This window comes from Podarcis raffonei, chromosome 5 (genome assembly GCF_027172205.1).
Source record: "Podarcis raffonei isolate rPodRaf1 chromosome 5, rPodRaf1.pri, whole genome shotgun sequence".
Taxonomy (NCBI): Eukaryota; Metazoa; Chordata; class Lepidosauria; order Squamata; family Lacertidae; genus Podarcis; species Podarcis raffonei.
The window spans coordinates 13606342-13620711 of record NC_070606.1 but is presented as its reverse complement, the minus strand read 5'-3'; the positions used below and the strand labels follow the sequence as shown (position 1 = coordinate 13620711).

Sequence of the window (14370 nt, the reverse complement as noted above, 5' to 3'; positions counted from 1 at the left end):
GGGGAAGGGCCGATGGAACTCCTTGCGCCAGGACGCCAGGACTACGGCAGCCCCGACGTGCTGCTTAGCATCCCCTCCAACCAGTGCAGCATCTTAATGTAGTGATTTCCCCCTCTGCATCCCTTTCATAACTCTATTTTTATAAATCATTTGTCCGTCCATAGTTCAAATTTTTACTACAAGCTTCCTGTCAATCCTACCAATGTATGTAACTCTTTACAATAGCTTTTCAACTAAATTATAAACTTTCCCCATTCTTTATTAAAGAGGTCCTCTTCCTGGTTTCTAATTTTGCCTGTAAGCTTTGCCATCTGGACGTCGTTCATCAGTTTTGTCTGCCACTCTTCTTTGGTGGGAGTTGTAGACCCTTAGGATCATGTAGCCCAACCCCCTGCAAAACACAGTCAGTCGCAGCCAAAGCAGCATGAGTGCCGGATTGATGTATAAGCTAAGTAAAATCCCTTATTTGGCTGCTGATCCCTTATTTTCGAGGCTGCTGTTCCCTTATTTTCAAATCTGTAAATTGACAGCTTTGGCCCAGACGGGGCCCTCATTGCACTGCAGAGTTGGAGGGAGGGGTTCCAAGGGTCATCTAGCCCAACCCCCTGCGATACCGGAATGCCAGGCTGTCGTCCGTCCGGTAAGTGGAGTCAAAGTTGCGGGGGCGGGTAGGAACCATGGGCATAGCCAGGATTTATGGGGTGGGGTGGGGCAGGATTTATGTTAAAGACCTGCTTCCTCGGCTACTGCCGTGGTAGGAGCCTAGGGAAAAGCTCGTGGGGGCGAGACTGCCGTGGGCGGCGTGAAGTCCGTCCCCCCAGCCTGCCCCGTCGAGGGAGCTTTGGGGATAACCCTGGAGAGGCGCTTCCGCGGCGGGTGGCTTGGGCCGGGCGATGGCCTCCGGGCCGACGGCAGCCAAGTGAGGGCTGGGCCCCCTCTGCGCCGCCGCCGCCCCCTCTGGGCTGGACTGAGCGCCCCGTCGAAACTCCTCCTCCTCCCGCGGACGAATCCCCGCTGGCTTGGCTACCGGGAGCAGAGCGGGGAGAGCAGGGGGCTCCGGCTGGACGTCTCCCGGAGATGGAGCCGACGGGGCGGGTCTGAGCACCAGCTGATGCCCAGCCGGCTAGCGAGCCGCGCTTCGACCCTCCCAGGTAAGTAAGCGGGTTAAGATGGGTTTGAGCGGCGGGGAGGAGGCTGTCCGCCAAAGGACCCTTTTGTTCGACGAGGCGTGCTTGCGAGGGAGTGTGAATCCGCATTCGGTTCAGCGGGACTTCCTCGCGTGCTTATATAATAGGATCGCAGCCTTCAAAATGCCTTAACGTTCGGCTGTGGTTTGGATCCAGGCGCTCTTCCGACGGCACTGTCGAAGGGGCGTCCCTTGGAACCGCCGGGAGGTTTTTTTGGGGAGGAAAACCCGGAGAGAGCTCACCCGCCGGAGGCAGACCTGCTGGAAAGCACCAGGGACACATCCCATAATAGCACGTTTGCAAAATTAGCGACCATCCGGCTTCTGAAGAGCTTTTCAAACCAAGCATTCAAACACCAAATCGGAATACTGCAATGCTGCCTGAATCGCAAGATCTGACATCCAGGATTTGTTTTTGGGCTTTGGAATAGATTTCAAATACTCCCGTTTCCCTGTGTGGAATTTGGATTACAAGGAGTAGCTGAACACGGATAATGTGAAATGATAAACTATCTCTGGGTGCTTGGCTTAGATCTTTCTTTATATCTTTTATTTGGGATGATGGTAAAATGCTAAGGAGAGTTCAAAACACAGCAGGATTTGCTTTTGAGAAAACATGCGTAGGGTTTTGCTGTTATCTTTTCAGGGCTGATACAAAAGGTTGATTATTATTTTTTTGTACTGTTAACTTTTAATGCTAAATTGCTTTGCAGTAATGATAAATGAAAACTAATAACGAAACTTACTTAAATTGTGGATACCAAAATTTAATACCTCTTTTATTTAGAATAGAGGAAGTGTTGGGAGTAATCGTAACCCTTTAGGGAGAATGAATGGTGTAATTTAATCCATGTTTCTAATAAGAAAGCTCTTAACCAAAAGTAGGGAAAATAAAGCAATTTTTATACATCTGTTGGCGTTGAGAATGGGCAGATGATTCTTTTTGAGAGATCTTGTTGTACGGTATTGTTGTACAGTATTTGAATTACATTTTATTCAACTATCTAGAAGCACTCTATTGTCTCTTGAGACAGACGGGTGCTAAAATGTGGCAGTTGTGCAGGTGAACAGATATCTGAGTCTTTAGGTTTTGAGAGATGTCTGTGCCGCTCCATGTTGTTACAATTTATAGTAGAATTGGAATACCATTTCACAAGATATCTGCCATATTACTTGCTTTCCTGACATTATTGAAGAGTGTACTTGACATTTTGGACAAACATTGAACAAAGATACTTTGTTAAGCAGCAGCACACATATTGTGAGACTCAGAGGCAGGGTGGAGTCTGTTTTGATCATCCTTTTTTTCTGGAGAAAATATTTACAGAACAATTCTGGATCTCTGCAATTCTACATGGCAATGCTGATTCTTTTTAGGCAATTGAGATTGGCTAAGTGCGACTGCATTGCTGCATTGTTTTTGAACGTCGAACTGTACCAAAATGAGAGGATGACCGCATTTTCTGTGCCGTGAATCTGGGATCATCCTTTGCTAAAATTCCTAGGGACTCTCCCTAGAGTGATGTTTCAGTGCAGGTGTCTTTTGCAACAGCTTCTTGACGCGACAATAGCGCATTAGTTGTGGATTTATTTTGCTTCAGTTTGTCCTGTGATGCTTCTGCAAAGCTACGCGTTATTGCTGTCTGGAAGGGCCACAACAAGGGCAGAAGAAAAATAAACCAGAACATTTGCGGTATAATAACTTACGAGATGTCGGCAGGAATTGATGGAATATGCACCGCCTGGAAGCGAAGTCCCCCCCCAAACATTTGCAGGCACAAACAGCATGGAAAGCGGGTTGCGTGTGACCTCCCTGATAGCATCATGAGCGCAAATCATCATTACTCTGTAATATAACGGATGTCTGGAGGAGCCCCAAGTTTTGTTAAAGCAGTGATTTCCCTTAGATGACATTCTGTATGACAGCGATGCTAAATAACTAGGGCTATCCCAATCCCTCCCTCTAAAGGACTAATCCTGCTCAGATCTCCTGACAGCAACCCATACCCTTCTGCAGGTGACTATAAATGCAGAGCTGGCTTCTTGCCTGGCCCTCAAGCTGAAAGGGGGTCACAGAGTTAGACACTTGTTACCTGTTTTTATAGGCATCAGACTAAGGTGTTCACATGCACTCTAGGCTTAGAGTTGCAGATTTAAGCACATAAGAGATGGGATTTGGTCAGAGACTTGGGGTCTTTGGTATTCAGTGTTGTGCTCTTCTGTCCTGCCTGCGCAAACATTGCAACTTGCAGGTAGAGCGATCTCCATTCGCTGAGTGGAGGTTCTCAAAATCCCCCCTTCTGATGCAATTGTGGGGGTCACAAGTGGCGTGTAGGGGTAGGAGAAGTGAAAAACGCATCATTGTGCAATTGGAAGTCCTTGTGCAGGGCTTATGATAGGTGGATCCCACTCATAAGTGATATACAGATTTTGTCATGTTGAAGAGTCAAACTTTTTTAGAAATATTAATTTTAAAAATGGTTCTGCTGGCGCAGGATTAGACCGTGATGTCACCTCAGATCCTTTGATTTTATAAACAAACAACTCAATCTCTTGTTGGGTTCCTTTTTGTGTTGTCATTTTTTAAAAATTACAACTAGGGGTCTCAAAAGGTGGAAGTGGCCTGGGTCTCTCTGCTTCTGAGGGGGTCCTGGCTCCAGAATCACTTACATTTTTCTTGCTTTAGTCTCCAGCATTGTGGCCTGGGGTTCCACCCTTGTAACTCTACGGAGAGAAAGAAATTCTTCAGGAAGTTCCCGTTCAGGGATGGCAAGGAGTCACAATGACTTTCCATGTTGCAAAGTCTTTCTTAACCTTTTTTTTTAAAGCCAGTGTCCTCATTTAGCTAATATAAACATCCCACATCCCTCTTCAAACTTGGCTCCCCAAATCATTTCATTTGATTTTCACAAAGCATCCAAATTTATATTGTACGTTGAGACACATTGATCCAGCCTCTTGTGACTTGGCAACACCTAACCAATTGGGACACAGTCGTTTGAATAAAGGGAGTTATTGTGGCAAATGCTGTCGGTCTCAGAGCGCATGTCTCTGGATGCAGCCGCTGCAGCACTGATTCTGAGCAGAGCTCTCCTTTTTTATCATCCTGTTCTCCCTTGCCTCCAAGCATTCCCAATGCAGATAGAATTGCTGAAAATATTACCTGCTTTGGAGATGTACAGGGCTCCTGGGTCCTGTTGCTCCCAGTCTGTGTGTCTCACAACTTCACATGCCCTGAAACAACAGCTTTGCAATTGCTTGGTTTACACACTCTGCACGTCTTGGTTTCTGAAGTGCAGGTCTGAAAACCTTCACAAAACTTATTTGGGGTTGTAACTGCCTCCATTGGGACGCGGGTGGCGCTGTGGGTTAAACCACAGAGCCTAGGACTTGCCAATCAGAAGGTCGGTGGTTTGAATCCCCGCGATGGGGTGAGCTTCCGTTGCTCGGTCCCTGCTCCTGCCAACCTAGCAGTTTGAAAGCACGTCAAAGTGCAAGTAGATAAATAGGTACCACTCCGGCGGGAAGGTAAATGGCGTTTCCGTGCGCTGCTCTGGTTCACCAGAAGCGGCTTAGTCATGCTGACCACATGACCCGGAAGCTGTACGCCGGCTCCCTCGGCCAATAAAGCGAGATGAGCGCCACAATCCCAGAGTCGGTCACGACTGGACCTAATGGTCAGGGGTCCCTTTACCTTTACCTTTAGCTGTCTCCATTGAGCCAAGCGCATTGATTTGGGGCTGTAACTGCTTCCATTGTGCCCCAAGTCATAGTTGGTATTTAAGGGAGGGAAGAAGAGCACTAGAACTAGTTTTTAGAAGCATTGTTTGTTCCTTATTTTGAGACTTTCACCAAGTTGCTTCATCTTTTTCATCTTTTCTGCTATATCTGAAGGGAAGTTTCTCTATTTCCCAACTGATATCACCCAGCTGTAAGCTTCAGGATGGCTTTTGGATGAGGGAAAGGTCATGCAAGGAAAAGATTAAAGTTCTTACACCCCCCACCAGTGTTCGAAATTAGCCAGGAGCCAGGCGCATTTTACACCCGACTTTCAACCACTTGCGACCAAGTGAAGATGTCCGGGTGCTGGGATGATGCCTGACATCTCCATCATTGAGTGGGAACTGTTTTTTCACACACAAATACCTATGGAATTCTATCTGTTATATTTAATCTGCACAATCGGAATGAATTTCTGGAACCAAGTTGCAGGAGCAGTCACTATTAAGAAAATGAGGTCGGAATAGGTCAATATATATGTGGACTATCCCTGAATCAAATTGTTTTTTCTTCCTTAAGTTCTCAGAGCTCTTAACCTAGCTCAAGATTGTCATCTGAACTAGTCAGAGGTTTAACTGAGAAGTCCATCATTTGAAAAAGAAGACTCTAGAGTATTCTTGCTCCAAAATGGCAACTAGACTTTCCATTTTGGCGACCGCAACCTTGGTTTAAGGAGCCATTTGGCACCTAGCTTATATACCTGTGCTTCTAACACAGCCCCCAACACTTAAAGGTAAATGGACCCCTGACCATTAGGTCCAGTCGTGGCCGACTCTGGGGTCGCAGCGCTCATCTCGTTTTATTGGCCGAGGGAGCCGGCGTTCAGCTTCCGGGTCATGTGGCCAGTATGACTAAGCCGCTTCTGGCGAACCAGAGCAGCGCATGGAAACGGCGTTTACCTTCCCACCAGAGCAGTACCTATTTATCTACTTGCACTTTGACGTGCTTCTGAACTGCTAGGTTGGCAGGAGCAGGGACCGAGCAATGGGAGCTCACCCCGCCGCAGGGATTCGAACCACCGACCTTCTGATCGGCAAGTCCTAGGCTCTGTGGTTTAACCCACAGCGCCACCTGCGTCAATCCCCCAACACTTATTCTTGATCCGATTAGCAGCCCCCATGTAGCTGCTCTGGAAGCAAACCAAATATGGAAGCAGCAGCAGTGGGAGATCCTGATCACAAACATATTGAGTCATGTGTTGTTTAGCTCGTAAGAAACATAGTCAGACTTGCAATTAAAATTCCGTGGGTGACAAATGTGTACATGGTGGACCTGCCTCTACCTATTCTCTGTAGACACTTTAATTCTTTGCTCCTTACAGGTTTGCAATGGAACTTACACTTTTAACGAAAGAATTCAGGACGAGCGATAACAGACTTCTGCCGCAGCATTTCCCAGACGTCTTAGCAACTGTCCACACCACTCAAGAAATTCCAGAGGAAACTATTTTGGGGCCATGCCTGCTACACGATGCACAGTTGGACACGGTGGCTTTTATTGCGCTCAAGTGCTCAGAGAAAAGAAACATCCATTATGTCCTCAAGGTAAGAGGCTGTTCAGAAGAGTCCCTTTGCATGATTCCAGAAAGTGATTCTGAAACGAAGCCAGCTAGCTTTTGATAGGCACTCTAATCCTAATTGTGAGCTAAAGTAATGAGAATGGTTACTGTATTGTGATACAGTGGTACCTCAGGTTAAGTATTTAATTCATTCCGGAGGTCTGTTCTTAACCTGAAACTGTTCTTAACCTGAAGCACCACTTTAGCTAATGGGGCCTCCTGCTGCTGCCACACCGCTGGAGCCCAATTTCTGTTCTTATCCTGAAGCAAAGTTCTTAACCTGAAGCACTATTTCTGGGTTAGTGGAGTGTGAAACCTGAAGCGTATGTAACCTGAAGCGTATGTAACCTGAGGTACCACTGTATTTGCAATCATTGGGATCATTTCCCAAGGGGCCCAGGCACCCAGGATTTTCTGTACTGTTGGATTTAAGGCTAAACTGTGAATTTAAGTTTTTATTCTATTGACTCTGACTTACTTACTTACTTACTTACTTAACCAATTATTTATTATCCATTTTCCAAATTTATAACACATCAGTGTCAAATTATAACTAATGTAATACAATTCTAATAACTATACAATACAATACAACTACAGTCATACCTCGGGTTAAATGTGCTTCGGGTTGAGCGTGTTCGAGTTGTGCTCCACGGCAACCCGGAAGTAACGGAGCGTGTTACTTCTGCGTTTCGCCACTTGCGCTTGCACAGATGCTCAAAATGACGTCACACGCATGAACAGAACCGGCAAAAAGTGACACACACGTGCGCAGATGTGCCATCGCTAGATACGTTTGCTTCTGGATGCGAACAGGACTCCAGAATGGATCCCGTTCGTATCCAGAGGTACCACTGTATACAATAAATAATGTAATACAATGGCTTCTGACTATTGCTTTTGGGGATTTCCCAGCAGGGAATAAGTACAGTCATACCTCAAGTTGTGTCTGCTTCAGGTTACATGTTTTCATGTTGCGACCCATGGCGACCCGGAGGTACCGGAACGGGTCACTTCCGGGTTTCACTGCATGCGCAGAAGTACTAAATCCTACTTTGCGCATGCACAGAAGCGCTAAATCGTGCATGCACGATGCTTCTGCTTGCGTCAGTTCCGTGTTGCAGACGGGCCTCCGGAACGGATCCCATCCGTAACACGAGGTTCCACTGTAGTCCCACAATTATTATTTTTTGCAAATTCTTGCCATTGTATCACTGAGCTCTCATAGTAAGCCATAATAAAGGCCATAGAAAGATCCAGCAAGTTGACTATGGTGTGATTGTCCCTGCTGACCTTGAGGTGACGCCACCAACCAAATCCTGAAATGCAGTCCCAGTGTCTTCCCAAAGCCTAACCCTAGCACCTAGGAAGTGACCTTCCTCCCAGAAAGAAAGTACAGTGTACCTCGGGTTACATACGCTTCAGGTTACATACGCTTCAGGTTACAGACTCCGCTAACCCAGAAATAGTGCTTCAGGTTAAGAACTTTGCCTCAGGATGAGAACAGAAATTGTGCTCCAGTGGCGCAACAGCAGCAGCAGGCCCCATTAGCTAAAGTGGTGCTTCAGGTTAAGAACAGTTTCAGGTTAAGAACGGACCTCCAGAACGAATTAAGTACTTAACCCGAGGTACCACTGTAGCTCACTGGAGAATCTACATGGATTTATTTTAGTCAGGCCAACTGGTGAGAGGTTCACCACAAATACTTGAAGAAGGCAGCTATTGAAGGATGAGGGCAAAAGAGTTTGGTGTGGGCAGTATCCTAATCAAAGGGTGAAATGTCGATTCTTTCTGAAGCTTATGTGGGAAGACGTGTTCATCACCGTTATGGATGTATTGTCAGGGGCTGGACTGAGGAGGAATGGTGGGGACTGCCCTCCATTCTCCTGAACCTTCCTGAGAACAGGAGGACAGTATAGATTTAGAACAGTGGTTTGCAGAGGGTCACAGTTCACAGGCTGCAGTGGGGAGAAGCTGGGAAATATTGGGAGAGCAGCAGGAAGAAGGAGCACCAGGGCAGAGAGAACTGATAGACTCAGTGTCTTTGGAAAGAATTCCTGACCGCCCTCGATCTCCCAGGACCAGGCAGCCATTGAGAGTTGTAGAACAGAAAGCTCAGAGGCAGAAAGCACAGATCAGCCGACGCAGGGATGACGTAGAGTAGGAGAGACGGAGGGGAGGGGACTTTACTCGGAGCAACGCCATTGTCTTAGGGAGACGGCATTCCTTCGTCTCTCTCTGTGAATATTGAATAAATTACTTGGTAAGAACTCCTTTTGTTTATCTGCTTCTTGGCTGCCACCATGAGAGGAATTACATTCCCTGAAGCCTGACATGTATCCATTAATATGGTAGCACTCACACCAAACTTCTTTTTAAAAATTACAAGGAAGATTACAAACTATTTATGTACGCAACGACTGCTGCTAGAATCTTAGTCGCTCAGAAATGGAAATCCCAACTTTAATGGAGTGGCAGACAAAAATGTTTGAATACATAGAACTGGCGAAATTGACATAAGATTTGGAACCAAAAAGAAGCAAAGTTCGAAAAGGATTGGAGTAAATTTGTTGAATATATACGGAGTAATTGTAAAAATTTAAAAACTGTAGCAGGATTAATGTAAATCTTGTGATGTGGATGGAGTGTAAATAAGAAACTGTAAGAAAAGATTTGAGACATGAAAACCATTGAAGGGATGGAAGGAAGTCCGGGCGCAATAAAGCACAGGGTAAATAAGAAGACATACAAATTTTTGAATGTAAGAGTGTTTGTTTTATTTGTTGTTGTTACAAAAAAGCAATAAAAAGTATTGGGGGGGGGGACTTCTTTTTAAAAATAATAATAATAAACAGAACAAAACAGTGAATTTCTCCACTTTTGGCCCTATAGGTAGATGCCACATCAGTGCAGAATCCTGGTGGGTTTCCTTGGATGAGGGTGGTTCAACCAGCGTCCAACAAGAAAGAGCAGAACCTAGAAGCCTACTTAAGGAATAGCCAGCTGTACTATCGCCCTACAAGGAAAATACACCGGAATGAGGAACTCCTGGTTTGGTATGATGAGGAGCTCTCCGGGCTTCTGGGATTCAACGAGATTAAAGCCAGCAGACGACTCCACAGTGGTGAGTGTAGAAAGCCCATCGTCTAGTGCCAAGTGGAATTTTCATTTTCTAGGGAGTGCAAGCCATAATTCTTTCGCTTATCGCCCACCTTGGCTTGCCACTCCCTTGGAGGGCTTGCACGTACGACATTTTGTCTGGGATACCATCCTTCTCTTCCCAAATAGAAAGACAGACACCTTCAGAATCAGTAGAGCCTGGCTTTTATCAGTAGCATCTATTGCATTCAAATTACCTGAAGGAACATCTCCACCCCCATCGTTCTGCCCGGACACTGAGGTCCAGCTCCAAGGGCCTTCTGGCAGTTCCCTCACTACAAGAAGTGAGGTTACAGGGAACCAGGCAGAGGGCCTTCTCGGTGGTGGCGCCTGCCCTGTGGAACGCCCTCCCGTCAGATGTCAAGGAAATAAACAACTATCTGACTTTTAGAAGTCATCTGAAGGCAGCCCTGTTTAGGGAAGTTTTTAATGTTTGATGTTTTATCTCTTTTTTATTATTATATTCTGTTGGGAGCCACCCAGAGTGGCTGGGGAAACCCAGCCAGAAGGGCAGGGTATAAATAATAAATTATTATTATTGTTATTATTATTATTATTATTATTATTATTATTATTTTATTTTATTTTATTTTATTTTATTTTATTTTATTTATTATTATTATTATTATTATATTTTATTATTTGTATTGCAATTAAACATACTCAAGAAGGCAAGAATGTATTGCAGCAATTTAAGATCAACACATTTATTATGACATAACCCATGGGTAGGCAAACTAAGGCCCGGGGGCCAGATCTGGCCCAATCACCTTCTAAATCCAGCCTATGAGCAGTTCGGGAATCAGCATGCTTTTACATGAGTAGAATGTGTCATTTATTTAAAATGCACCTCTGGGTTATTTGTGGGGCCTGCCTGGTGTTTTTACATGAGTAGAATGAGTGCTTTTATTTAAAATTCATCTCTGGGTTATTTGTGGGGCATAGGAATTTGTTCATTCCCCCCCCCAATATATATATATATATATATATATATATATATATATATATAAATAAAATACGGCCCCCCACAAGGTCTGAGGGACAGTGGACTGGCCCCTGCTGAAAAAGTTTGCTGACCCCTGACATAACCTAACTAGATTCCGCTTCATCAGATGCACTGAAAGAAATGGTCAGATATGTTGCAGAAAAAAGAGCTATCAAAACGAGTCTTGCAAATAATTTCCTAGTCCACACCTGCCTATCTTAGCTGGGGAAGCCTTCATCTGAAAATCCAGCTCACTTCAGCTGTGGAGTTTGTCTTCATGTCACTTGGGGGCGGCGACCCACTGGTGCGCGCCAGGGGCAGGGAGCTGCAGCCCAGCCCTCCCTGCTGATGTGATGCCAGCCCTGAGGTTGGCATCAAAGGGGGCATGGCTGATGCATTCTCCTCAAGGGCCCCAGAAAAATGTGCCCGGGGCCATTGGCCCTGCAGCCAGCCCCCCCCACCCGCTACACCCCTGGTTCACTCTGAGGTCTTAAACACTTCCACCTGTGGGAAGTGATATGGTAACAAATTCTCCAGAGCATCGGTAAGGTAGGGACCAGTTTGTTATTACTAATAATCCATAGAACTCGTCACCAGGGCAGACTTGGGCATTATGGTGCCCTGAGCTACGTCAAAATTTGGCGCACACACGACAGCCCTCGCATCAAAGTTATGGAAATATATTTAAATTTGTGTGTAATGATGCAATGTTTCCTACAAGAATATATCTTTTCCCCCCATGCCTTGTTGCTATAAGATACATTGCTGTTATTCCCTTAGCTGAGAAGCAGTGATTCTGCATTGGTTTTCCTGTGGAAGATGTTAGACAGATGTCCTAGAAGCAATTTTTCAGGGAGGGCGTTTGAAGAACTGACAAGAGATGAGGTTCTAGGGCTAATTGACAAATTAAGGATTAATGTCCTCCTATCCAGTTTGCATACACCTGAGAGCCCCCTGAGAGAACTCAAGTGTGAAATTGCTCGTCTCCTAACAAAAGGAGCTTGTAACTAAAATCGACTTTGTTACTAGAGAATTGGAGAGTAACCAAAATAATGCCAGCTTTTAAAGAGGGATGCTGGGGGAGTGAGGAATTATAAGTCCAACATCTGTTCCAAGAACAGTTTTACCTTGGTTTTCAAATGCCTTGGGAGTCGAACGTTTTGGTTTCCAAACGATCGAAAACCGGAAGTGATTGTTCCGGTTTTCAAATGTTCTCTGGAACCCGAACATCTGACGCGACTTTTGCGGCGTCTGATTGGCTGCAGGAGCTTCCTGCAGCCAATCAGAAGCTGCGCCTTGGTTCCCGAATGTTTTGGAAGTCAAACGGACTTCTGGAACGGATTCCGTTCGACTTCCAATGTACCACTGTCGATTGGTTAAAAGCATTATTAATAATATTATTAAGCATAAGAACAAGCCTTGCTGAGGAAGAATTATGCCTTCTGCAACAGAAGTCTTACATTCCCAAACTTTTAGAGTTGTTGAGACTGTCAATAAGCATAGGATTTGGGATAATGGCGCAGGTATGATCTATGATTTAGATGATCCAATTCTGCAATTCTGTGACTTTCTTTTTTTTAAAAAATATTTTTATTAATAATTTCAATATAACAAATTATCATAACATATCATCTTCATCATTCCTCCCAATTTTCCCCCTCCCCCCTCCCCAAAAAAGAACCCTCCCTTCTTCTCCCCCAAGACATCCCTCAGTTCCTCTCTCTGATTTTTCATCACATGTTGCTCTCTGCATATTGCAAAATTGTAAAGATCCTTAAATTGTCTATCTGTTATATTAACAGTCAATAAATTTGTGTATGTTTATTCAAAACCTGCCAAGGAGTGCAGTTCATTTTTTTTAAAAGTAGTTTGTAAAAAGTTCCCATTCTTCTTTAAAGTCACAGTTGTCCTCATCTCGCAATTTGTATGTCAGTTTCGCCAGTTCTGCATAATCCATCAATTTCTCTTGCCATTGTTCTTTTGTCGGGGTTTCCTCATTCTTCCATCCTTGTACTATTAAGACTCTTGCCGCCGTTGTCGCATACATAAATAAATTCTTTATTTTCTTTGGCAATAATGAGTTGAAGAAAACGTTTAAATTAACGTTTGTTGGGGATTGTAGGAAAAAAACCTGACCTTCAATTCCGTGACTTTCATGACTTTTCTTTCTGCCTAGAGTTGGATTGCCCAAACTGCAAGCAAGTTTTCAAATGGGAGCACCCCTATCTGTCTCACGCCCGCTTCCTCTGCTTCCCAGAGAACAGCGCCCAGCTCTGGAGAAACCTTTCTGCCCCAAAGACGATGAAAAGCATGTTGGTAGGACAACCCACAAACTTCCACAGCCTGGCTAGGGACCTGGAGTTCAAAATGGCCGCTTGGAAAGAGGATCCCTACGGGGAGAGGCGGATGAGCCGCGACGACGTGGAGAACGGCCTGAGCCGGAAGGCTGTGTTGTTGGAGAAGACAAACCACCTGCACGGAGGACAGCACAGCGGGAGCAGGGACGAAGGAGTTGCGCAGCAGGTATCAGGCGGATCTTTCTGGAAGCTCGGCACGGGAAAACAAATGTCTGTTAAGAAGGATGCTCTCCTCCTGGAGCAGAAGGAGAGTGCGTTCACTGAAGTGAGGCAGATAAAGGAGAAGATGAAAATGGAGAAAGCCAAGGCGGTGGAACAAGGAATTGGGGAGGCCCACCCTGGCAGGGACCCCGTTCAGTGTTCCCCTGGCAGTGCCTTCTCCTTTGTGTGGCCCAACCGAGGTGCCAGGGAGCCAAAGAGTGCTTTCAGCAAGCCAGCTAGATGCCTGCTGGACAGGAGGACAACGGCAGCTGCCCCATACCCTCTGAGCGACTTAGCAAAAGGCCCAGGGGAGTTGTCAGGATGCGTCAGTGCCGCAGACGTCATGCGTTACAGCGCCCTTCTGGCTTCCAAGTTCCTGGCCAGCGACTTGAACAGCTCCCCGTTGCTGCCGCCGGGCCTCGTTCAGCGCAACCCTTACACCTCAGGGCTGTGGCCCAGGCAGATGGGAGAGCAAAGGCAGGCCACATCTGCCCCGGCTTCGAGTCCCTCGTCCGCTTCCTTGACTCTCTTGCCTCCCACCTTCACCTCCTTCAGCGTCGCGGCCCAAAACTGGTGCGCCAAATGCAACCTCTCTTTTCGCATGACGTCCGACCTGGTGTTCCACATGCGCTGCCACCACAAAAAGGAGGGGGCTTTGCCAGAGTCCCCACGCAAAAGGAGGCGGGAGGAGAAGCTGACCTGCCCCGTGTGCCAGGAATATTTTCGGGAACGGCACCACTTATCTCGGCACATGACTTCTCATAATTAGGCCCTCACTTGGGTCAGGTGTGTGCATTGATTGAGCTGTTTCTATTCATTTTCTGCTAGATTTCACCGTGATTTTCCAAGAGCCAGGCAATCTGCAGTGATTTCTGTGTTTTTCAGATGTGAGGAGGTGGACAATTACTCCAGGAAGATATGTTCCTGGAAACTGAGCGCTGTCGATATGCTTCCAAGGAAATAAAAGACTGAGACGTTGAGGTTGTGGTGTTATTTTGGAAATAATTTTGTTGGTTTGGTGTGGCGGGGGGCTTATCGTACCTCATGTTATTCTTCGAAAAAGCCTGCCCGCCTGAGAAGTCCAGTCCACTCTACGAAGCAGAAGTAGTAATAATAATAATTTGTTATTTATACCCCACCCATC

At 45.9% G+C, this 14370-nt stretch overlaps 1 protein-coding gene across 1 annotated transcript; it reads left to right on the top strand.

Moving 5' to 3' along the window:
* Positions 1–937: 937 nt before the first annotated feature.
* ZNF488 (zinc finger protein 488) lies at positions 938–14134 on the top strand. The gene is made up of 4 exons (XM_053387899.1): positions 938–1151; positions 6288–6510; positions 9417–9648; positions 12845–14134. Exons 2-4 carry the CDS (start codon positions 6295–6297, stop codon positions 13993–13995), a joined length of 1599 nt encoding a protein of 532 aa, XP_053243874.1. The 5' UTR covers positions 938–1151; positions 6288–6294; the 3' UTR covers positions 13996–14134.
* Positions 14135–14370: the final 236 nt, after the last annotated feature.

Coding starts and splice junctions, on each gene's coding strand:
- ZNF488 (XM_053387899.1), top strand. CDS start 6,295: ATGGAACTTACACTTTTAACGAAAGAATTCAGGACGAGCGATAACAGA. Junction 6,511..9,416: donor ACATCCATTATGTCCTCAAG/GTAAGAGGCTGT, acceptor TTGGCCCTATAG/GTAGATGCCACATCAGTGCA. Junction 9,649..12,844: donor CAGCAGACGACTCCACAGTG/GTGAGTGTAGAA, acceptor CTTTCTGCCTAG/AGTTGGATTGCCCAAACTGC.